We start from the raw sequence: 19980 nt of genomic DNA on the forward strand, positions 1-19980 counted from the left end.
CTAGTGCAATGTAATAATACCTCTGACCTTGAAATGCATTATTTATAAGTAAAATTGTGCACCTGCCCTGAGAGCAGTATTCTCTGTTAGCACCGTGCACCGCTGTCCATTGTCCTGAACAGTTTATTAGTGTGACGCACAGCAGACCCTGGTGGCGAGCTGCATTCACTATTACTCTCTGTCATCCTTCACTGTATATTTATTAGTGCCGTTGTCACCTGTCTCTGACTTTGAAATGCACTATTTATTAGTGAAATGTGGAGCTGAGGCTGAACAGTATTGCTTATTAGAACAATGCACAACTGTCTATGGCCTAGATCGGTTAATTTATTACAAATTACAATGATGCACAGCTGTCCATTGCCGTGAGCTGCCACTCACTATAAGTATCTATGATATGCCAATGTGTCGTCCTTTATTAGTGCAATCCACAGCTATCTCGGGCCTTTCAATGACTCATTAGTGAAATGTTCAGCTGACCCCGAAGGGTATTCTCTATTAGCACAGTGCACCGCTGTCCATTGTCCTGAAAAGTGTACTTCTTTGGACAGAACACAGATCAGCCTTGCCCCAAGGTACATGGTTTAAGTTATGTACCACCCACTCCCCCGTCCCCAATTGTACTCTTCGCTATATAACTGTTGTATAACTGTGATTTTTTTCAATGCACCTTGCATCTGCACATGTTTCTGAGCCGTGTTATTCCACAGAGTGAGACACAGCTGGCCCTTACCCTGATCCGTACTCTTTATTAACAGTGCAATGCGTGTATGCACGCGCAATTAAAAGGCATTATTTATCAATGCAATCCACAAAGCCACTGCAGCGGAACGACAACCGCTAGTAATGACAAAGCATTTATATATTCATGCTCTAACATTTTATTATTTGTCAATGCGATTCACTAAGCCACCGCTGCTGAACTGCATACTTTGTTAGCGCATTGTGCAACTGTCAAACGTCCCATTATGTGTAAGTGCAATGCACAGCAGTTCATGGTGCCTAACCCAATTCATTGTTATGCATGGCTGTCTCCAGTCAAGGCCTGCATTATTAGAGTCTGCCCACCTGTCCCTGAGCGGGGTTCTTTGTTGCATTGTGTTGTAGATGCATTCCTATAGCATATGAACCCCTGACGGGTGCTGAAGTGCACTTGCAGATGAGAAGCAGGCTACGCGGTGGGAGTGCCATCAGCGGGAGCGCGTCGGTCTGCAGTGGGCGTTAAGTGTGTGAATTCTTGCGTGAAGCCCGGAGAGGTGATCTGATCCTGTTTTGTTCGCTGTGCCTGTGCATGGATTTGACGCAACAACAAGGTGGGAGGTCTAGGACTGAGGTATTAAATGTTAGTATGAGAACTGAGATGCGCGTCAGCGCATATGGTAGCCTATGCGGGAACGGTACAGGTGTTAGGGGTGGACAGCAGAGACTACTCAAACTGTGTGGTTGGAAGCGTGTAGGAGAAACAGAGATGGAGTTATGCAAGTGGATGGTCAGTGTAATGTGCAGTTGTTCGTGGCCTTGAATTGCAACATGTGTCAGTGCAATGTACTATTCGCCATAGTCCTTAATACGATGCACAACACTCCCTGATCTGTATTTCTAATGGGTGTAATCCATTGCCTTCCAAGACGTGCGCTTCGTTCTTTCCTGGTGAGGTGCAACGCTGTCCATGGTACTGAACTGATTTTTCTAGCACCATGTACAGCTCCCATTAACTTAAACTGCAGTTTCATTGATGCAGTTTGTGGCTGTCCGTGGCCCGGGACACTGAGCAGGCCAGAAATACTGGGTGCAGTGACGGCTGGCACGGATCAGGCCTGGGGGGCAGGGCGATAGTAATATTTAAAAAAAAATACATTATCGCTGTGTCTCTTGTCATCCCTCCTCGTAGCCCAGCCCCTCTGTTCTCTCAGGAAGCAGGAAGCACCCAGGCTCCCCATTGTCAATCACAACACTGCAAAGAAACGTTGTGATTGGCAAGCACTGAGGCACTCCTGACCCAATCACAAAGCTAAAGCGCAGCATTGTGATTGGTCTGACCACTGTTTTTCAGTGCTCAGCCAGGGACTGGGGGCCTGGGCTTATGTTTATGTTCTCCACCTAGGCTGTAATACAGCCTGAATGGAGAACATGCAAAGTACGCATGACTAGTTGGCCGGCCTAACAATTGCAAAAACAACAGTTGATGGACAGAATGCAGAACAATGTCATACATTCACCCCAGTACAGAGATCTGGGCCTAAATCCATCGGTTTTTTTTGCACTCCACTCCACACCACCCCAGCTCAGACATGGCCATATGCAAATCAGCCTTGACCCTGTACCTCATGGGAACAGTCCAGCCCGAAATGCCAAGCCATGTCTTCCCTGGACCGGAATCAAGCATCCTAGGACCGGTTTCTGGCTCTCAGCCGTCTTCAGCCAGGATAGCTTGACTTCAGTGGTGTGGAGAGCACGGGACTCATGTCTGAGCATACCCGTCCCACTCGGGGTGACAATTGCAAAACAACAGTTGATGGACAGAATGCAGAACAATGTCATACATTCAATCCAGTACAGAGTTCTCGGCCTAAATCCATTGTTTTTTTGCACTCCACACCACCCCAATTCAGACATGGCCATATGCAAATCAGCCTTGACCCTGAACCTTTTGGGAACAGTCCAGCCCGAACTGCCAAGCCATGTCTTCCCTGGACCGGAATCAAGCATCCTAGGACCGGTTTATGGCTATCAGCCGTCTTCAGCCAGGATAACTTCACACCAGTGGTGGGGAGAGCATTGGACTCACGTCTGAGTATACCCGTCCCACTCGGGGTGGCAATTACAAACAAGCACTGGCGTTGCCAATAGGTCTCGCAGTAGGAAAGTTGGAGCTATTGGTTTTGTAAATGACAAAGCCCTTTATGTATTTAAAATGATAACCAAAGTGAAAGGCATTGTTATTTGCAATTGTAATGGCTCCAACTGTCGTACTGCGAGACCTATTGGCAACGTGAGTGGTTTTTCGTGTGTGAGTGGCGTTGTGTGTGTGAGTGGCGTTGTGTGTGTGAGTGGCGTTGTGTGTGTGAGTGGCGTTGTGTGTGTGAGTGGCGTTGCGTGTGTGAGTGGCGTTGCGTGTGTGAGTGGCGTTGCGTGTGTGAGTGGCGTTGCATGTGTGAGTGGCGTTGCGTGTGTGAGTGGCGTTGCGTGTGTGAGTGGCGTTGCGTGTGTGAGTGGCGCTGCGTGTGTGAGTGGCGCTGCGTGTGTGAGTGGCGCTGCGTGTGTGAGTGGCGCTGCGTGTGTGAGTGGCGCTGCGTGTGTGAGTGGCGTTGCGTGTGTGAGTGGCGTTGCGTGTGTGAGTGGCGTTGCATGTGTGAGTGGCGTTGCATGTGTGCGTAGTTGAGTGGCGTTGCATGTGTGCGTAGTTGAGTGGCGTTGCATGTGTGCGTAGTTGAGTGGCGTTGCATGTGTGAGTGGCGTTGCATGTGTGAGTGGCGTTGCATGTGTGAGTGGCGTTGCATGTGTGAGTGGCGTTGCATGTGTGAGTGGCGTTGCATGTGTGAGTGGCGTTGCATGTGTGAGTGGCGTTGCATGTGTGAGTGGCGTTGCATGTGTGAGTGGCGTTGCATGTGTGAGTGGCGTTGCATGTGTGAGTGGCGTTGCATGTGTGAGTGGCGTTGCATGTGTGAGTGGCGTTGCATGTGTGAGTGGCGTTGCGTAGTTGAGTGGCGTTGCATGTGTGAGTGGCGTTGCATGTGTGCGTAGTTGAGTGGCGTTGCGTAGTTGAGTGGCGTTGCGTAGTTGAGTGGCGTTGCGTAGTTGAGTGGCGTTGCGTAGTTGAGTGGCGTTGCGTAGTTGAGTGGCGTTGCGTAGTTGAGTGGCGTTGCGTAGTTGAGTGGCGTTGCGTAGTTGAGTGGCGTTGCGTAGTTGAGTGGCGTTGCGTAGTTGAGCGGCGTTGCGTTGTTGAGCGGCGTTGCGTAGTTGAGCGGCGTTGCGTTGTTGAGCGGCGTTGCGTTGTTGAGCGGCGTTGCGTTGTTGAGCGGTGTTGCGTAGTTGAGCGGCGTTGCGTAGTTGAGCGGCGTTGCGTAGTTGAGCGGCGTTGCGTAGTTGAGCGGCGTTGCGTAGTTGAGCGGCGTTGCGTAGTTGAGCGGCGTTGCGTAGTTGAGCGGCGTTGCGTAGTTGAGCGGCGTGGCGTAGTTGAGCGGCGTTGCGTAGTTGAGCGGCGTGGCATAGTTGAGCGGCGTGGCATAGTTGAGCGGCGTGGCATAGTTGAGTGGCGTGGCATAGTTGAGTGGCGTGGCATAGTTGAGTGGCGTGGCATAGTTGAGTGGCGTGGCATAGTTGAGTGGCGTGGCGTAGTTGAGTGGCGTGGCGTAGTTGAGTGGCGTGGCGTAGTTGAGTGGCGTGGCGTAGTTGAGTGGCGTGGCGTAGTTGAGTGGCGTGGCGTAGTTGAGTGGCGTGGCGTAGTTGAGTGGCGTGGCGTAGTTGAGTGGCGTTGCGTAGTTGAGTGGCGTTGCGTTGTTGCGTGGCGTTGCGTAGTTGAGTGGCGTTGCGTTGTTGCGTGGCGTTGCGTTGTTGCGTGGCGTTGCGTTGTTGCGTGGCGTTGCGTTGTTGCGTGGCGTTGCGTTGTTGCGTGGCGTTGCGTAGTTGCGTGGCGTTGCGTAGTTGCGTGGCGTTGCGTAGTTGCGTGGCGTTGCGTAGTTGCGTGGCGTTGCGTAGTTGCGTGGCGTTGCGTAGTTGCGTGGCGTTGCGTAGTTGCGTGGCGTTGCGTAGTTGCGTGGCGTTGCGCAGCGTTGCGTAGTTGAGCGGCGTTGCGTAGTTGAGCGGCGTTGCGTAGTTGAGCGGCGTTGCGTAGTTGAGCGGCGTTGCATAGTTGAGCGGCGTGGCATAGTTGAGTGGCGTGGCATAGTTGAGTGGCGTGGCATAGTTGAGTGGCGTGGCATAGTTGAGTGGCGTGGCATAGTTGAGTGGCGTGGCATAGTTGAGTGGCGTAGTTGAGTGGCGTGGCGTAGTTGAGTGGCGTGGCGTAGTTGAGTGGCGTGGCGTAGTTGAGTGGCGTGGCGTAGTTGAGTGGCGTTGCGTAGTTGAGTGGCGTTGCGTAGTTGCGTGGCGTTGCGTAGTTGCGTGGCGTTGCGTTGTTGCGTGGCGTTGCGTTGTTGCGTGGCGTTGCGTTGTTGCGTGGCGTTGCGTTGTTGCGTGGCGTTGCGTTGTTGCGTGGCGTTGCGTTGTTGCGTGGCGTTGCGTTGTTGCGTGGCGTTGCGTAGTTGCGTGGCGTTGCGTAGTTGCGTGGCGTTGCGTAGTTGCGTGGCGTTGCGTAGTTGCGTGGCGTTGCGTAGTTGCGTGGCGTTGCGTAGTTGCGTGGCGTTGCGTAGTTGCGTGGCGTTGCGCAGCGTTGCGTAGTTGAGTGGTGTTGCGTAGTTGAGTGGTGTTGCGTAGTTGAGTGGTGTTGCGTAGTTGAGTGGCGTTGCGTAGTTGAGTGGCGTTGCGTAGTTGAGTGGCGTTGCGTAGTTGAGTGGCGTTGTGTAGTTGAGTGGCGTTGCGTAGTTGAGTGGCGTTGCATGTGTGAGTGGCGTTGCATGTGTGAGTGGCGTTGCATGTGTGAGTGGCGTTGCATGTGTGAGTGGCGTTGCATGTGTGAGTGGCGTTGCGTAGTTGCGCGGCATTGCGGCGTTGCGTAGTTGCGCGGTGTTGCGTAGTTGAGCGGCGTTGCGTAGTTGAGTGGCGTTGCGTAGTTGAGTGGCGTTGCGTAGTTGAGTGGCGTTGCGTAGTTGAGTGGCGTTGCGTAGTTGCGTAGTTGCGTGGCGTTGCGTAGTTGCGTGGCGTTGCGTAGTTGTGTGGCGTTGCGTAGTTGCGTGGTGTTGCGTGGTTGAGTGGTGTTGCGTGGTTGAGTGGCGTTGCGTGGTTGAGTGGCGTTGCATGTGTCAGAGGCTAAATGTAGCACAGGGAGACCTCCAGTGGTAAGACAATCAAAAACAACTTAGAAAACATTTGACAGTATGAAGAGATCAAACTCATGAACAAGCGTGATACACCTCAGCTAAAAATCATGATAAATAACAACACACATTAGAAGTGAAACTGCAAGTACAGAAGGACCAGCTTTGCTTGTTTAAAACTCCCACTTCAGGCAGATGAGTGTAATGTGTAAAGCGTCTTGTGCACATGAGCAGATCGGAGTCTGGAAGCAAATACAAAGAAGAGGAATGACTGAGGCGCATTGGTGTGAAGCACATCAAAGGGCTTCTCCTCCCCTAATTAGCCGTTCTGGGGAAACTGAAAGTACGGCCGGCCTGCGGCCGGCCATGAATAATTAGGGGAGGAGAAGCCCTTTGATGTGCTGGGCTGGCTGGCCCTGAATGCGCGTGCATGTTATCACGTGGTTCACGGGCACTGCAAGAAAACCGCGGCTGAAAGCCCTTTGGTTTGAAGAGAAAATAGCCGACTTGAATTCTCCCCATTTCCCATTCCTGCGGAATGGTAAAGGCTCGACCTAAACAACAGCCACTGGAGTCAAGCTATCCTGACTGAAGATGGCTGATAGCCAGAAACCGGTCCTAGGATGCTTGATTCCGGTCCAGGGAAGACATGGCTAGGCAGTTCGGGCTAGGCTGTTCCCAAGAGGCACAGGGTCAAGACTGATTTGCATATGACCATGTCTGAACTGGGGTGGCTTGGCGAGCAATATAACGATGGATTAAACCCAGATCTGTGACTGGGGGTGAATGTTTTGCCATTGTGCAACATTCCGTCCATCATCTTGTGTGTTTTGCTGTTCACCCTATGTGGGAAGGGTATGCCCAGACGTGGGTCCCGTGTTCACTAAGCCACTGGAGTCAATCTATCCTGGCTGAAGACGGCTGATAGCCAGAAACCGGTCCTAGGATGCTTGATTCCGGTCCTGGGAAGACATGGCTTGGCAGTTCAGGCTGGACTGTTTCCATGAGGCACAGGGTCAAGACTGATTTGCATATGGCCATGCCTGAACTGGGGTGGCTTGGTGAGAAAAATAACGATGGATTAAACCCAGATCTGTGACTGGGGGTGAATGTTTTGCCATTGTGCAACATTCCGTCCATCATCTTGTGTGTATGGCCGGCCTAACAGTCATGCACACTGATAAGAGTGCATACCATTCCCCGTGGATGTCTGTTATCCTCCCAGCCCCACCACCAAGACCCCAGGACACAAAATAAAACAATAATAAACGACTGTTTATTATTGTTTTATTTTGCCTTGCCTTTTGCCTTCTGGAAGGGGGCAACGCTTAGCGGAGGAGACGCCGCTGACTGGGTGCTAACTGCGCACTGACTTTTTGTGGCCTGCATGTGATTTTTGAATGTGACATTTTATGCATCACGACATTCTCATTTGCAGACGGTTGTAAAATCAGCTGCTTAATAAATATTTATCAGTTATATCTCTGCCACCACATGTGATTGGCTGCGAACAGAGGGCTTGTGACCTGCAAGTGACAGAAGACCACCATCCCTGCGTTTGCATTCTGAAACAGGGATTGTTTTTGTAAATCTGCCCATTTTTCTTAAAGGAATAGATGTTGCTTTAAAAAAATGTTTACCACTTTGGGAAGACATGGGGGGAGCAGGCAGTGGTCCTTTAGACCCTACACCCCACACACTCAGGAGCGAGCTTTCACACCCCTTCCTAATTGCAAACTAAATTTACGAAAACACTCTTTTACGATTTAGAAAGGCTTTTCCACATTGCTAAAGGAGTTTAGTAAATTGTAAAAAGGTATTTTGAAGTTGGACACACTGTGACTTTACGAATTGCGATGTGTGATTCACCACTTTCTGGATCAGGCCCCTCCATTCCTTATTAATGCATTTCACAACAAACCCGCTCCTGAACTGGATTATTTTTTCAGGCCGGTGCGTCCTCGCCCCTGGACCAGGGATGCATTTGTTACCGTGCTTTGCCAGATGCTGTAGAACATGATCAGAACAGTGACATGTGCTGCTCCTTTATCATACTACCTGCCCGTGCTCCTTTCTCTGCTTTATTATTGCCCCAACTGATATTTTTTAATTGAATTTGTTCTTCTCACTATCGATCTACCCAACTTCACCTCTGTTTTTGTCTTTTCCCAGTCAGTATTTTCTAACTCTCCAATTCTCTCCTTTGTACACCTACTCTCTTCCCCTTTGCATCTTTAATTTTCATTCTTTCAATTGGTCTTTTCTGCCTGTCTTCAGTTTACTCTCTTTCTTACCTCCTTTCCGTCTGCTCTTAGTATACGGGTTCCATTGCCCTGGCCTCCCTCCATTAACCCTCCCCTTTTGTCCCGTGTGCCTTCGTCTTTTGTTTCTTTTATCCCATGTTTCTTTTACCTGTGATCCTTTTATTGTATGCTCCATTCTTCGACTCTTCCTCTGTCTTTATTCTTATGTTGTTATTAGGGCTTCTATTCTTAAATTCGTAGTGCCTCTCCTTTCCCCTGCATCAAATCCTTTCCTCCTTTCTTGGCTTTCTCCCCGACCCCCCAATCTGCCCTTTCTTCAATTACAAACTCACTTTCATTGCCCTCCCTCTTATCTAACTTTATTTGGTTTGTGCGGGTCGCCGCGGGGCAAACTTTCTGTTCTAATTAGGGCTTGGAAGAGACAATGTAATCCGGCCGCAGTGTGGCTGTAATCAGAAGAGCGCCCTCTCCATCAGCAGCGCCGCCGGGGCACCTCACACTGGCTGCCTGCGCTGCAGCCGCTGCACTCAGCCCAGGCGCTCGGGGGAGTGGGAAAAACCCCAGGGGGAAGGACGGTCCACTCTTGTTTTACCATTAATGAAGACAAGTACCGCAGGGGGAGGCATCCAAAGGCGAGCCAGCACCGCGCTAATGCCAACACAGCGCAAGCACTTGGCACACTAACGAGTGGCATTAACTACAAGGCATGGAGGGAACTTTGATTAATTAGAAAATAAAACAGGGTCTTCCCTAGTCACTGCTCTGCAAGTCAGTGCTACCAATTTCCTTTGCCATCTGTTGCTTCTGATTTGGATGCTTTGAAAGCTGATGATGTTGCTTGCAACAGAAGTTAAATGTGGTCAGATCAGTGAGAGTGCAAATTGAATCATACACTATATAATGTCAAACCTTCAATTCACAACCCAGTGAAAAAACGTAAAAGATTTGTAGGGCCTAATTACTATTAATGTTGACTTTGTAACATTGAACTCCAGATCCTTGGATACACAATTTTTTGTAAATTATTCAATAGTTGCTGCAGACCCTGAGGGGTCTGGGAGATTAGAAGAGTGTTGTCTGCAAAAAAAGAGCAGGGGCATAGACACCTTCTAATTTGGGAGCATCTATATATCCTTCTAGAAGAACCCCTCTAATGTCGTTTACGTAGAGGGAAAAGAGAGGGTGGCCAACAGGCACCCCTTTCACACCCCTCTACGTATAGGAACGCGATCTGTCGATTGCCCCTAAGTCCCCATCAGACTTGGGAGTAATTATTTTTGTGTAATCTTATTAATTGGCTAAGAAGACCTCCGGGGAGCCCCATAGTCTTAAGTGTTGCCCACAGCAAACTCCCAGAGACTAGATCGAAGGCTGCCCTGAGATCTACGAAGGCTATATACAAGTGATCATCTCACAACTTGGTGTACTTCGCTGTAATAAGGAGAAGCAGCATGACTTGGTCTATGGTGCTTAATTTGGATCTGAACCCAGCCTGAAAAGGAGTCAGAAGTTTTGTGTCATTAATCCAATTATTACGTTTATTTAGTATCTGTCTCGCATAGACGTACTGTAGGGTGTCCAAAAGGCTTGCGGGTCTATAGTTGCCTGGGTTCGTACAGTCTCTCTTTTTGTAGATCGGAATTATCTCTGCACCTTATCTCTGTCGGGTATCAGAGCACATGAAGCTTTGGCATTACTTAATCTATTCATTTATGGGATCCATACAGAGAGATCATGGCAGAATAATTCTCCTAGGATTTTGTCCAGCTCTGGATCTTGGGGTCCCGCACGGTTCCTCGCTGAGCCCCACGTTATTCTATCTTTACGTGAGACCGCTGGCTGAGGTCGTCAAGCGTTGTGGTATGACCATGGTGTCATACGCTGACGACACTCAGCTAGCGGTCACGCTCAGTGGGGACCCGGATGTGGATGCCCCTAGATTCCAGAATGGACTTCGGGCGGTCGCCAGCTGGATGACTTCCAACTGTCTCCAGTTGAACGCAAAAAAGACAGAAATTATGATCTTCGGCAAGCAAACGGAACTCTGAGGCGATATGTGGTGGCCATCGGAACTGGGTCCTACGCCGGCACCGGTGTTGGAGATAAAAAATCCCTCAGCTTTGTCTGCCACACAAAGCGCATTGCAGCCTGTTGTTTTGGCATTCTGCGCGGCTTAAAACCTGTGCTAAAAATTTTTGACGCAGCAACCAGGCAACTTGTAGTGCAAGCAACGGTGATTTCTCGGCTTGATTATGCCAGTTCCCTTTTGGTGGGGCTAAATCAGGCCGAAATCACCCGCCTTCAACGCGTGCAGAATGCGGCCGCCAGAGCAGTCGCGGGTCTTCCCAGGTTCTGTTCTGTTGTCAACACCTTGCGTTCTCTCCATTGGCTGCCGATCAAGCAGAGGATCCAATTTAAAGCACTCTGTGTGTCTTACAAAATCCTCAAGGGCTCTCCTGCCCTGATTCTTCTGAATCTTCTGTCTCCCTACACTCCGGTCCGCTCTTTAAGATCTTATGACCTTGAACTTGGTGTAGTCCCCCGTTTTAAGCGTAGCCGTGCTGGCGGCCGCTCATTTTGTGTACGCGCTGCGGTCTTGTGGAACTCTCTTCCCCCAGAGATACGTGTCCTTGGTGATTTGCTCTCTTTTCGTAGGGCTGTTAAGACCTTTTTGTTTTCTTAAATCTGCTCCTTTTGCATTCTTTCTTTAAGTTGTGTTGTGTTGGTACCTTGTCGGGCGCCAGGACGCTCCTTTGCTGGAGCATCTGTGCGCATAATAAATGACCATAACATAACATAACATAACATAACATAACATAACATAACATAACATAACAGGGGCCTTGCCCAATTTAACTGCAACTATAGTTGCCTTAATTTCTTCAAAGGAAAAATAAGAGCATGTCGGGACCCATTCTAGTGGGGAGTGGGAGGAAGGATAATGCTCATCGAGTGTATCTTCCTATGATTTAATAAAATAGTTCACACAGGCTCCTGGGTCCAGGTAGCATTCAATCTAAGATTTGAAGTGTGTGTTCCAATGAGCAGTCATTTTTCAAAAGAACCTATTATCACCAGACCTTGCTGCCACAACTAACTTGCTCCAGGTCGAGTCATCCCAGTTACACTTATCGCATATTCAGATTTTACAGGCTACATTACATATAGCTCATGAGCCATTATATGGAATTTATAATGTCTGGGTGACGAGGGGTAAGGTCCAACTCCCCACAGGGGAAAGTGTTAAAACTTGTTAGGCCGACCACAAAATGATTAGGCTCCTTCTACCGTTTTTTTCAGCCTCTCTGGATTTTTGGACAATTCGTGTGAAAGTGGTGCTGTAAAGTGCATCATTTTGCTTTTGCCTCGTCAAAAGATTTTACTTTGCGAAAGATTCTCATAAATGTCCACGTTTTCTTTCTTTATCCTATCGGTCCTATCTGAGGAGAGATATAAGCCCCAGAACTTCAGTTTTCAAGCCACAGGTGCACATCGGTACAAAAACACCATCGCATTGTTTTCCAGAACACTTATGACCTTAGCGAAGGTCATTCAAAATTCCCCAAAACCCGTAGGTTCTCATTTTTTTTCTTTTTCTGTCAAGTATTAATGACCGTTCACACTCTGAAGTTGCCCTTGGGGTCGTGCAGCGTGATACAAAGCTGCCATGAAAGAACAGTGAAATGGCAAGGCCTCCCACTAACTTTGAAGCCCAATGGCAATTGTCTATAATCTCAAATCAATACCTTTATTGGGCTGAGAAATCAGTTATCTGCCAGCTTTCAGGCTTAAAAATCACTTCATCAAGCTGTGTCTGAAGGAGGAATTACAATACTTTAGCATTTTTCCTAGATAAATCTTATTCTCTGTTCCTGTCAGCCCCCGTAATTGATTGTGGCGAATTTGTTTCAGTCTCTCCTGGTTTAATGTTATACTGTGAAGTTCTAACTTTATTTTACCCTTACAACTTACACCACACACAAAAGCACAGTGAAGAGAAATGTATAGCCCATTTAATAAGCACAATATAAAAGCATCCTGTTATAAAGGTGTGGTATCCTTTGCATTGTATTAAGTGGGTTTTGGAATGTATAGTGTGGGTTGGAATGTTCTTATGTGTTCTGTGTTGGGAGGTTCTATGGGAGTCAGTTGTATGCTGACTCGGAGACTGCTGGGACCTGTTGTGGTTGTTAAGCTACTCCTTCACCTTATGAAATAAACTTCAACCTACCTGGAACATCGGCTATTACCTTAATACTACAACATATTTGGCGATCCATTGAACAGTCATACATAGTGCACACTTGAGGAGTGTCCGACATAAAGGAGCCATTCTGTTGGGCGCTTATGGACTACGGCTGTTAGGTCTTGGGGCAGTGACACTCGGTCCATCAGGCGCCAGGCATAGACATGAAGGCGTGAAACCTAGAGGTAGAACCAGTCACATGCCCCTTTCATCTCTGAGAGCCCGGGTACAACGGTGGAACCTACAAGAGCTGGCATCATGCGCCCAGCTGTGGAAAGCGAAGGAGCCCATTTCATGGGGCTAGGAGTGGAAAACGTAGGCAGAAATGTCATGTGGTTAACAGTGACAAAGTCAGGGCTGGTATCTTCTGGACAGCAGTGAAAAATAAAGGGAGCATATTTAAATGTGGTATTAAGAGCAGTTGATGTGCGCACTACCACAACACATAAAAAAAGAGAAAACAAGCACCATATAAAGACAATACACTACATTATGCAGTTGCGTGTGGTGAGCTCAGATCGCTCTCAAAACTTTAATGGAGAGAACGCGTGTTACAATCAGGGCCGTCTTAACAGCATTATAGGCCCCCCCGGCAAAGCAGTGCACTGGGCCCTGCCTACACAACCACTCATAGGAATAAAAATGTTTAACGGAAAATGTGTGTTAAATTCTGATCTGCATGGGGTCCCTATGCTCGTGGGGCCCCGGGCAACTGCCAAGCATCCCATGCGTTAAGACAGCATTTGTTACAATGCTCCTTCGTAGGCCTGCAGCACTTTGTGGAGGGCTTGCATAAGCATTAACCTTATTTAATGACGACAGTCACAGATTAGCCACCTCATGTTAATGCACTTAAACTGCAATTGATAATGCATTGATCTACAAGTCCGTCTGTGTATGTTTTTGTAATTACGCGTATGGATTTATTGCATCGGCCACGGTATAGGTATGTATGCTTATTGCTTAGATTCATTGTACTACAGAGCATCACATGTCTACAAGGACGGTGCTTATATATCATTGCAAATATGAAGCCAGGAACACAACAGGAACATCAAATGATTCTCTGATATTGTGGTTGCAGTTCACCACTTACAGATATTTACTATAAAACTATTTTGAGACCATCATCTGTTGTGCATGGCCACATAAAAAAAAATCTGTGCACCATGGCAAGACCAACTGGAATTAATAATTCAGTGGACTGCCCAAACTTGTCAGTCCACTCAGTACTGCTCGCTTCACCATTTATGTACAGTTTCCTCGTAACTCTCCTCTTTAAGATGAGCCTCTGCGGGAGCCAGGAGTCAGGCCTTTCTTCAGGGGTGTGGTCCTGCCCTTCCATTTTGGTGGTACACACCTGCTTAATATGCCCCCCCAACCCCGCACCATCCACGTAGGCCATACGCGCGATGCACAGCAGCTCGCTACTTGGTCAACCCTCTGTCAGTGTAACAATGTAACGGTAGGCCTCTAACTCCCCTGGGGGCACTTTGACCAATGCACCCTGAATTGACACCTGGCTTACATTGTCTCTGTTTCAATTTGCAGACAGCCGTCAGGGCTCCCTTCACCATACACTACGGCAGAGTGCCTCCCCATATACCAAATTATGAATTAACAACATACACCTCGATGCGTCAGCTCTGGTAGCGCATTCCAGCTTGAGCCGACTTACTCCTATTACAAGCACTTTAAGGTAATTAAGGTAGGACTCTATATTTGGTGAGCATACGCTCTCTGTCACTTCAATTATCTCTTGAGTTACTAAATTTCCATTCGTTTGTAGAGCCAGCCAGTTTTCTATTAATCAAAGACACGTTTTAATCAACTCCCAGGTCACGAGTCTTTAAGTGTATTGCAGAGAAGCAGAAGGTATAATGTGGTGCCAGTTTCAGAACTTCTTTCCGGTACAATGGTTTCTTAAGGGTGTTCTGGCCGTTCTACAACAGGCTCTAATGTGTGCCAGTTCTGACTGAAAGTATGCTCATTGAAGTATTCACAATGCGGAATCAAGGGCAAGTTTAGCAGGGGCTGTCTCTTGACACCTTTCCCCGTCAGACCAAAGTGCCTGGTCGACACTTTGAACCCCTGTCGGGGTTTACGTGCAAGTGGTAACTGTTGTGGAAGGACTGGATTTGGTGTAACATGCTGATGTATATATAGTCGATAATATACTATACAGGTATTTTATTTTTTCACTTCTAGGAATGTGCATACACTACCTTGTCCCCTCCTGAGGAGGCCTGCGTTCATACACCCGAAACACGTCATCCTCCCTCCAGAGAAGATCACCACATCAATTAATAAACATAATAATGAAGTAAAACTAAAGTAAAGACTTAGGGCCAGATGTAAGACCCACCCATTTGCGACTCGCAAATTGTGTCGCATTTGCGTGTCGCAAATTGGGATGTACAACAGTGTCTCAGACACTGTTTGCGACTTGTAATGGGGTCCCAGATAGCATGCTGCATTAATATTAATTAGGCAGGCGCAATTTGGGACCCTATTAGGAATGGCTAGCACTCCCAGGGATGGTGGCCTGCTGAGGTCAGCAGACCACCATGTCTGTGACTGCTTTTAAATAAAGCTGTTTTATTAAAAAATATTTTTGGACCCCTCCCCGTTTGCAAATGGTTTACCACCTACTTGAAGTAGGTGGTAATTTACAAGTGTTTTGCGGCCGCAATTGCGGTCGCAAAACATTCATACATACAAACGCGAGCCGCTATTAGGAAGGGACACCCTTGGCACGCCCCTTCCTAATAGCGAGCCGTAAACCTCTTTTGGCGAATCGATAAAATTTACCGATTCCCAAAATGAGGTTTGTACATGGCCTTGCCCTAAATTGTGGTCACAAACGGGCCAATTGCCCATTTGTGACCGCAATTTAGGGTCGTACATCTGGCCCTAAAACTGCAAGTTGAGTTATGCAGTCTTCTTCTATTACTATATGAAATACCTCGGTGTATAACAGACAATTCATGTGCGTTCACACTCCTCTTTCAAATGACACAAAGGCTTTATTTTCCTCAACAATTGTGAAAGAAGAATCTTTTCATATTTCAAACACATATCATAAGCATAATAAATGTTGTATGATTCCGATCATAAGATCCACAGAGTTTTTTAGAATATACTCTGTTACAATAAAGTTACTATGAAGATGGATCCTTGTAGGTTTTAAAGGTGTATGTTTATTAGCTTTGTTGTAGGTTGAAGATAAAGCCCACCGGGAGCAGTATCCTGCTGCTCAGCCCTTCTCACTCCAACCGTCCACTCATCAAAGCACAAACACTCTCAACTTTACCCCCATACAATTACCTCACTCACTGGCTTAGCAGCATGGAACATCGAGGCAGGGGTGGCTCTAGGCTCATGGTGGCCCTGGGCAGGGAGAGTAGGGAGGGGGCCGGGAAGAGTGGTTCTGGGGGGTGAGGGGGGCGGGTGGAGCCCCCCAGAGCTCAGGAAGGTGTTTTAATAAAACGTCCAGAAAAGGCGTTAGATGACCAGTACCTACGGCTGCTCCTACCCTTCCGAATTCGTCTCAGAACAATAACATTTAGGAGGAGGAGCCAGATTGCTGCTTCCTGTGATGCTACGAAAACCTGCTGAGCCGCCTTTCTCTTTCGTTTCGAATAACCAGATTTGTGTACTCAAATTCTCTTCATTTTGCTTGCAATGTTATATACGCCTGCACCAGCGGGATAGCAGTGGGTAGGGAAAAAAGAAGCCAATCAGGAACCAAGAGGAACGCAGGCACGGAGGCCAGTGAAGAGGGTGGGGGGGGGGGGTCAGGGTGTTTGGAGGTGGAACAGAGCAGGAGGCCGCCAAATCCTTCCCAGGGGCCGCCACGCAAATATGTATCCATCCTCAGAGGATTATTATATTAAGGATTTATATTGTTGTGGCGGCCCCTGGGGTTTGGCGGCCCTGTACAGGTGCACAGCTTGCACATGCCTAAGGCCGCCCCTGATCAAGGCTGTTGGGAGAATGCGTGAGATAGCAAGAGGCCGCAACATACTCCAACTCAAAGCAGTGTGAACAATATATTTTTTGAGATTGAAAATAAATGTTTGTAATTATGTATGGTGGGCGAATGAAGTTGCTTTTCCAATAATGCAATTTCCATTGCTGCAGACACAATTACCTCAGTTTTAATTTTTCTCCCCGGTGAACTCATTTTTTTATGATGATGACATTCCCATTTTGTTCCTTTATACTAGACACTAGAGGAATTTAATACTGCCTTGCCAGCTGGCCTCATTAGCTGTCCCCTTCCTCAGTCACAAGTTCTGCAGGCAATATCTAAACAATCTTTCGGGTCAAACACTACAGAGGTTTAAGGAAAGAAACAGCAGATCATCTTTGCAGGGGACTGGCAGACCCCACTGGTAATGTGCCCACAGGCGCAGTGAGCCCCATCCTTGAATCACTTTCACTGCACATTAACATTATCACTGTCCTTTGTCTTCATGAATGATCTGTGAATAGGGCGCCGTTACACACCACCACAAGAATCAGGGGTTTCTTCCACCGAGTATTCAGTGATTGACATACTGGAAGCTAGCTCCTTGTTGTTTACCAGGGTTAACACATACGTACAAATGTTGCTTAATCCATGTTTTGTCCTTTGGAGGTAAAATATTACAGTTATTCATAGTGCACTTCTCAAGAGTTTATTTACTTGTGTTGTTATAATTCTAATACTGTTTGTGGTTATTTGTGGCCTCATTTATGGCATTTTGGGGTGGGCAGCGAAGCAAGGCACCTTGCTGTGTTGCCGTTCGCCAAAGTGCAAGGGCAGGGATGCATCATATTTAAGCGATACAGTGCATTCTGTCCTTCCTGCCTGTACTAGCGCTCTTTTGGAAGCCTAGTGCCAATGTAGGCCCCCCCCGCGCACCATGGTAAAAGGGTGCCTCAATTGCAGGCAGAATTGAAGGGGCACAGTCCTGCACAAAAACAGTCCTAAGAGGCGCTGTTCTCTTTATATATGCTCTGCAGAATGCAGCACACATGGAAAGAGGAAAAACCGAGGCGAAATAAACATATTTCTCCACGTTACGCCTCACCTCAGGAGGGGTAGAGTTTTGGTACTTCCCCAGGTTTACATCACTTTGTAAATCTGGGGCAGCCTCAGATTCCATGGGCTGCACTTGAAAACCCACTGCAACGCCCATGGAAGGCCTCCGGGGCGCAGAGTAAGGCGATGCAGCGATTTACACTTTAACGCCTTATACATGATTTCGGAGGCCACTCAAAGCCACATAGGGTGGCTTTGCGTGGCTTCGTAAATCTTTATGAGAGCCCTTCGTCATGCATGTACCACTTTACATGGTGCAAAAGTGACGGAGGGATTACATAAATAAGCCCCTTAATGTACAACGTATAGGAACTCTATGTTGTCTTACAGATCCCCTGCCAGAGCTGTGGCCAATTGTACTTTCCCTCTCTTCACTACAGTGGTGGCGCCTCCGCAATGTCGGAGGAGCATCGCCTCCCTGCCTGGTGCAGAACCAGCAAACTAAGAGCATTGTTTTATTTTTCGTTTGCCAGCTCTGAACCAGCTTGTGCATGGAGGGGCATGGGAGGGGGAGGAGGAGTGGTTGTGCACTCCCTAACTATGCATACCTGTTTGGCCGGCCATCTCAAGCTGACCAAAACACATGTGCGCACTTGTGTTTCTTCAGCCCAGCTGCAGAGAGCAGCCAGGCTGGAGAAACCCCAAAGACTCCTTGAACCGAGCGGAGTGTCTTTCCTGCCTGCTGAGGCCAATCCCCACGCTGCTCTGCAACACAGGGATTTGATGGGAGACTGTCCACAAGCCTACTGGGACCAGGAAGAGGCCAGCAGGAGTGAAGCGACGCGGTCGGCGGCACCAGGTAAGGTTTTTTATTTATTATTATTAACCAATCCCTCCCTGCGCTCTCTCCTCCTCCACCCGTACTCCTTCGCTTTGCATTATTTTGCATGAAAGGGGTGACCATGGGTAGTGCATGGCCATTCCCATGCAACCGCCCTAGGGTTTTGACACAAATCCATATCTACAAAGAACTGTCGACAGCGGTGTGCGGCTAAATCCTGCGCCTCCTCAAGGCAGACGCAACAAGGAGAAATTTTTTCATTTCTCCTCGTTTTTCCCATGTTGCATGTGTGCTGCATTCTACAGCACAAATACATAGGTGAAAAAGCCTTAAAGCATAGGTGTTGTAGGGAAGGGACCTTAGTTCGGCTCTCTCGGTTAAGCTGTTGCCCTGTTTACGAAGGGTACAGAAAACACTCAATGTATACCAAGATATAGCAGTGTGTTTCCACCCTGGTGTATCGCACCAAGCGTGACGACACGCTGAAAGTGAAGGTTCATACAGTGGTGTGCGCTCTGGTGAGGCCTGGAGGAGGGAAGAGCAGGGGTAAGGAGGGGAGAGCAGGGGTAAGGGGGAGTGAGTGCTCTGTGTCGGGCAGCATCGACCCGCGGATCAATAGCAGAAGAATGGCAATAATCACAGCCTAATAAGCAGGCTGACACTCCACGCCGAGGCGGATGCAGCCGGCGATAGGCTGGTGCCGCGGCTCGATATCTCCCTCAGCCTCCTCTGGCGGGAAAGGCTCTGTTTGCTCTCAGAGCCGCCCCTCTCCCGCCACCTTATCACCGGGCGGCGTGCTCGACAGATCGCGCCGCATTGTCCTCCAGGATGTGCGCGGGGTGCCTCCAGTCTGCTGGATAAGATCTGCGCAGCGCAGATCTCCTTTGGACAGCAAAGGGCGCATTGTTCATGAGGACAACTGCGCCTTTCTTACCTCACGCCGCAGGGGCCCATCCCGTACGTCTATATCAACACCAGGCCGCATGTTTTGTATTCAGCTCGCTTGTCACCCTGTTTTGTCCTTGTAGCGTTGTAAATTATCTGAAGAAAGTCCTTTCATTATAGGAAACTCTGTTCTACATGACTATAGAAGTGCCTTCCCAATGTGTACTTGTGGTTTGAGGGTCTACCATTTATTGCAGTATTATACTTCTACTTGTATTGTGTACTCCTTTGTAACATGCACAATTGTCACTATTGCCTTATGTAACGGAACATTTGTTTTTGTAACTTGCTGACTTGCAATTTTTCTTCATGTTTCACTACTGTTCCTATTGTGAAGCGCACTGACACCTTCGGGTAAAGTCCGCGCTATATAAAAACGCATACAATAAAAATAAAAAAATACCAGACGCGACACTCATGCGATTTACCTCAGAAGGATGAACGGCTGAGTTAGACCGACCGGCTCTGGGTGCAGACTCTCGCTTCCCCGGAGAGAACCCTCAAGAAAATAGCCCGGTGGAGAAAGCAAACGGCCCCGTGTCCTCTCTACGGAGAGAGTCGCCTCTGCAGAGCCCTGTCCTCGGACCCTCTTCCAAATTAAAGATCTTTCAGACGCTGCAGCAGCGTTCTTCCTCTCTGGGCGCCAAGGAAACCCGGTGAGACCGGGCTCTGTACTAGGCCGGGACTGGTCCATTCTCTTCCGGCTCCATGCCCAGATGTTGGTTCTCGGATTGAAATAG

At 48.3% G+C, this 19980-nt stretch overlaps 1 protein-coding gene across 1 annotated transcript in view; it reads right to left on the reverse strand.

The window, feature by feature from the left end:
- LOC147659653 (tetraspanin-4-like) overlaps positions 1 to 19280 on the reverse strand; it is a 425072-nt gene extending 405792 nt beyond the window's left edge. The window contains exon 1 of the mRNA XM_086951575.1: positions 19230 to 19280. Within this exon, the coding sequence (XP_086807701.1) occupies positions 19230 to 19280 (51 nt within the window). The remainder of the gene's footprint in view (positions 1 to 19229) is intronic.
- Between the last annotated feature and the right edge of the window lie 700 nt (positions 19281 to 19980).

The sequence above is a fragment of the Lissotriton vulgaris genome, unplaced genomic scaffold (assembly GCF_964263255.1).
Source record: "Lissotriton vulgaris unplaced genomic scaffold, aLisVul1.2 SCAFFOLD_453, whole genome shotgun sequence".
NCBI lineage: Eukaryota > Metazoa > Chordata > Amphibia > Caudata > Salamandridae > Lissotriton > Lissotriton vulgaris.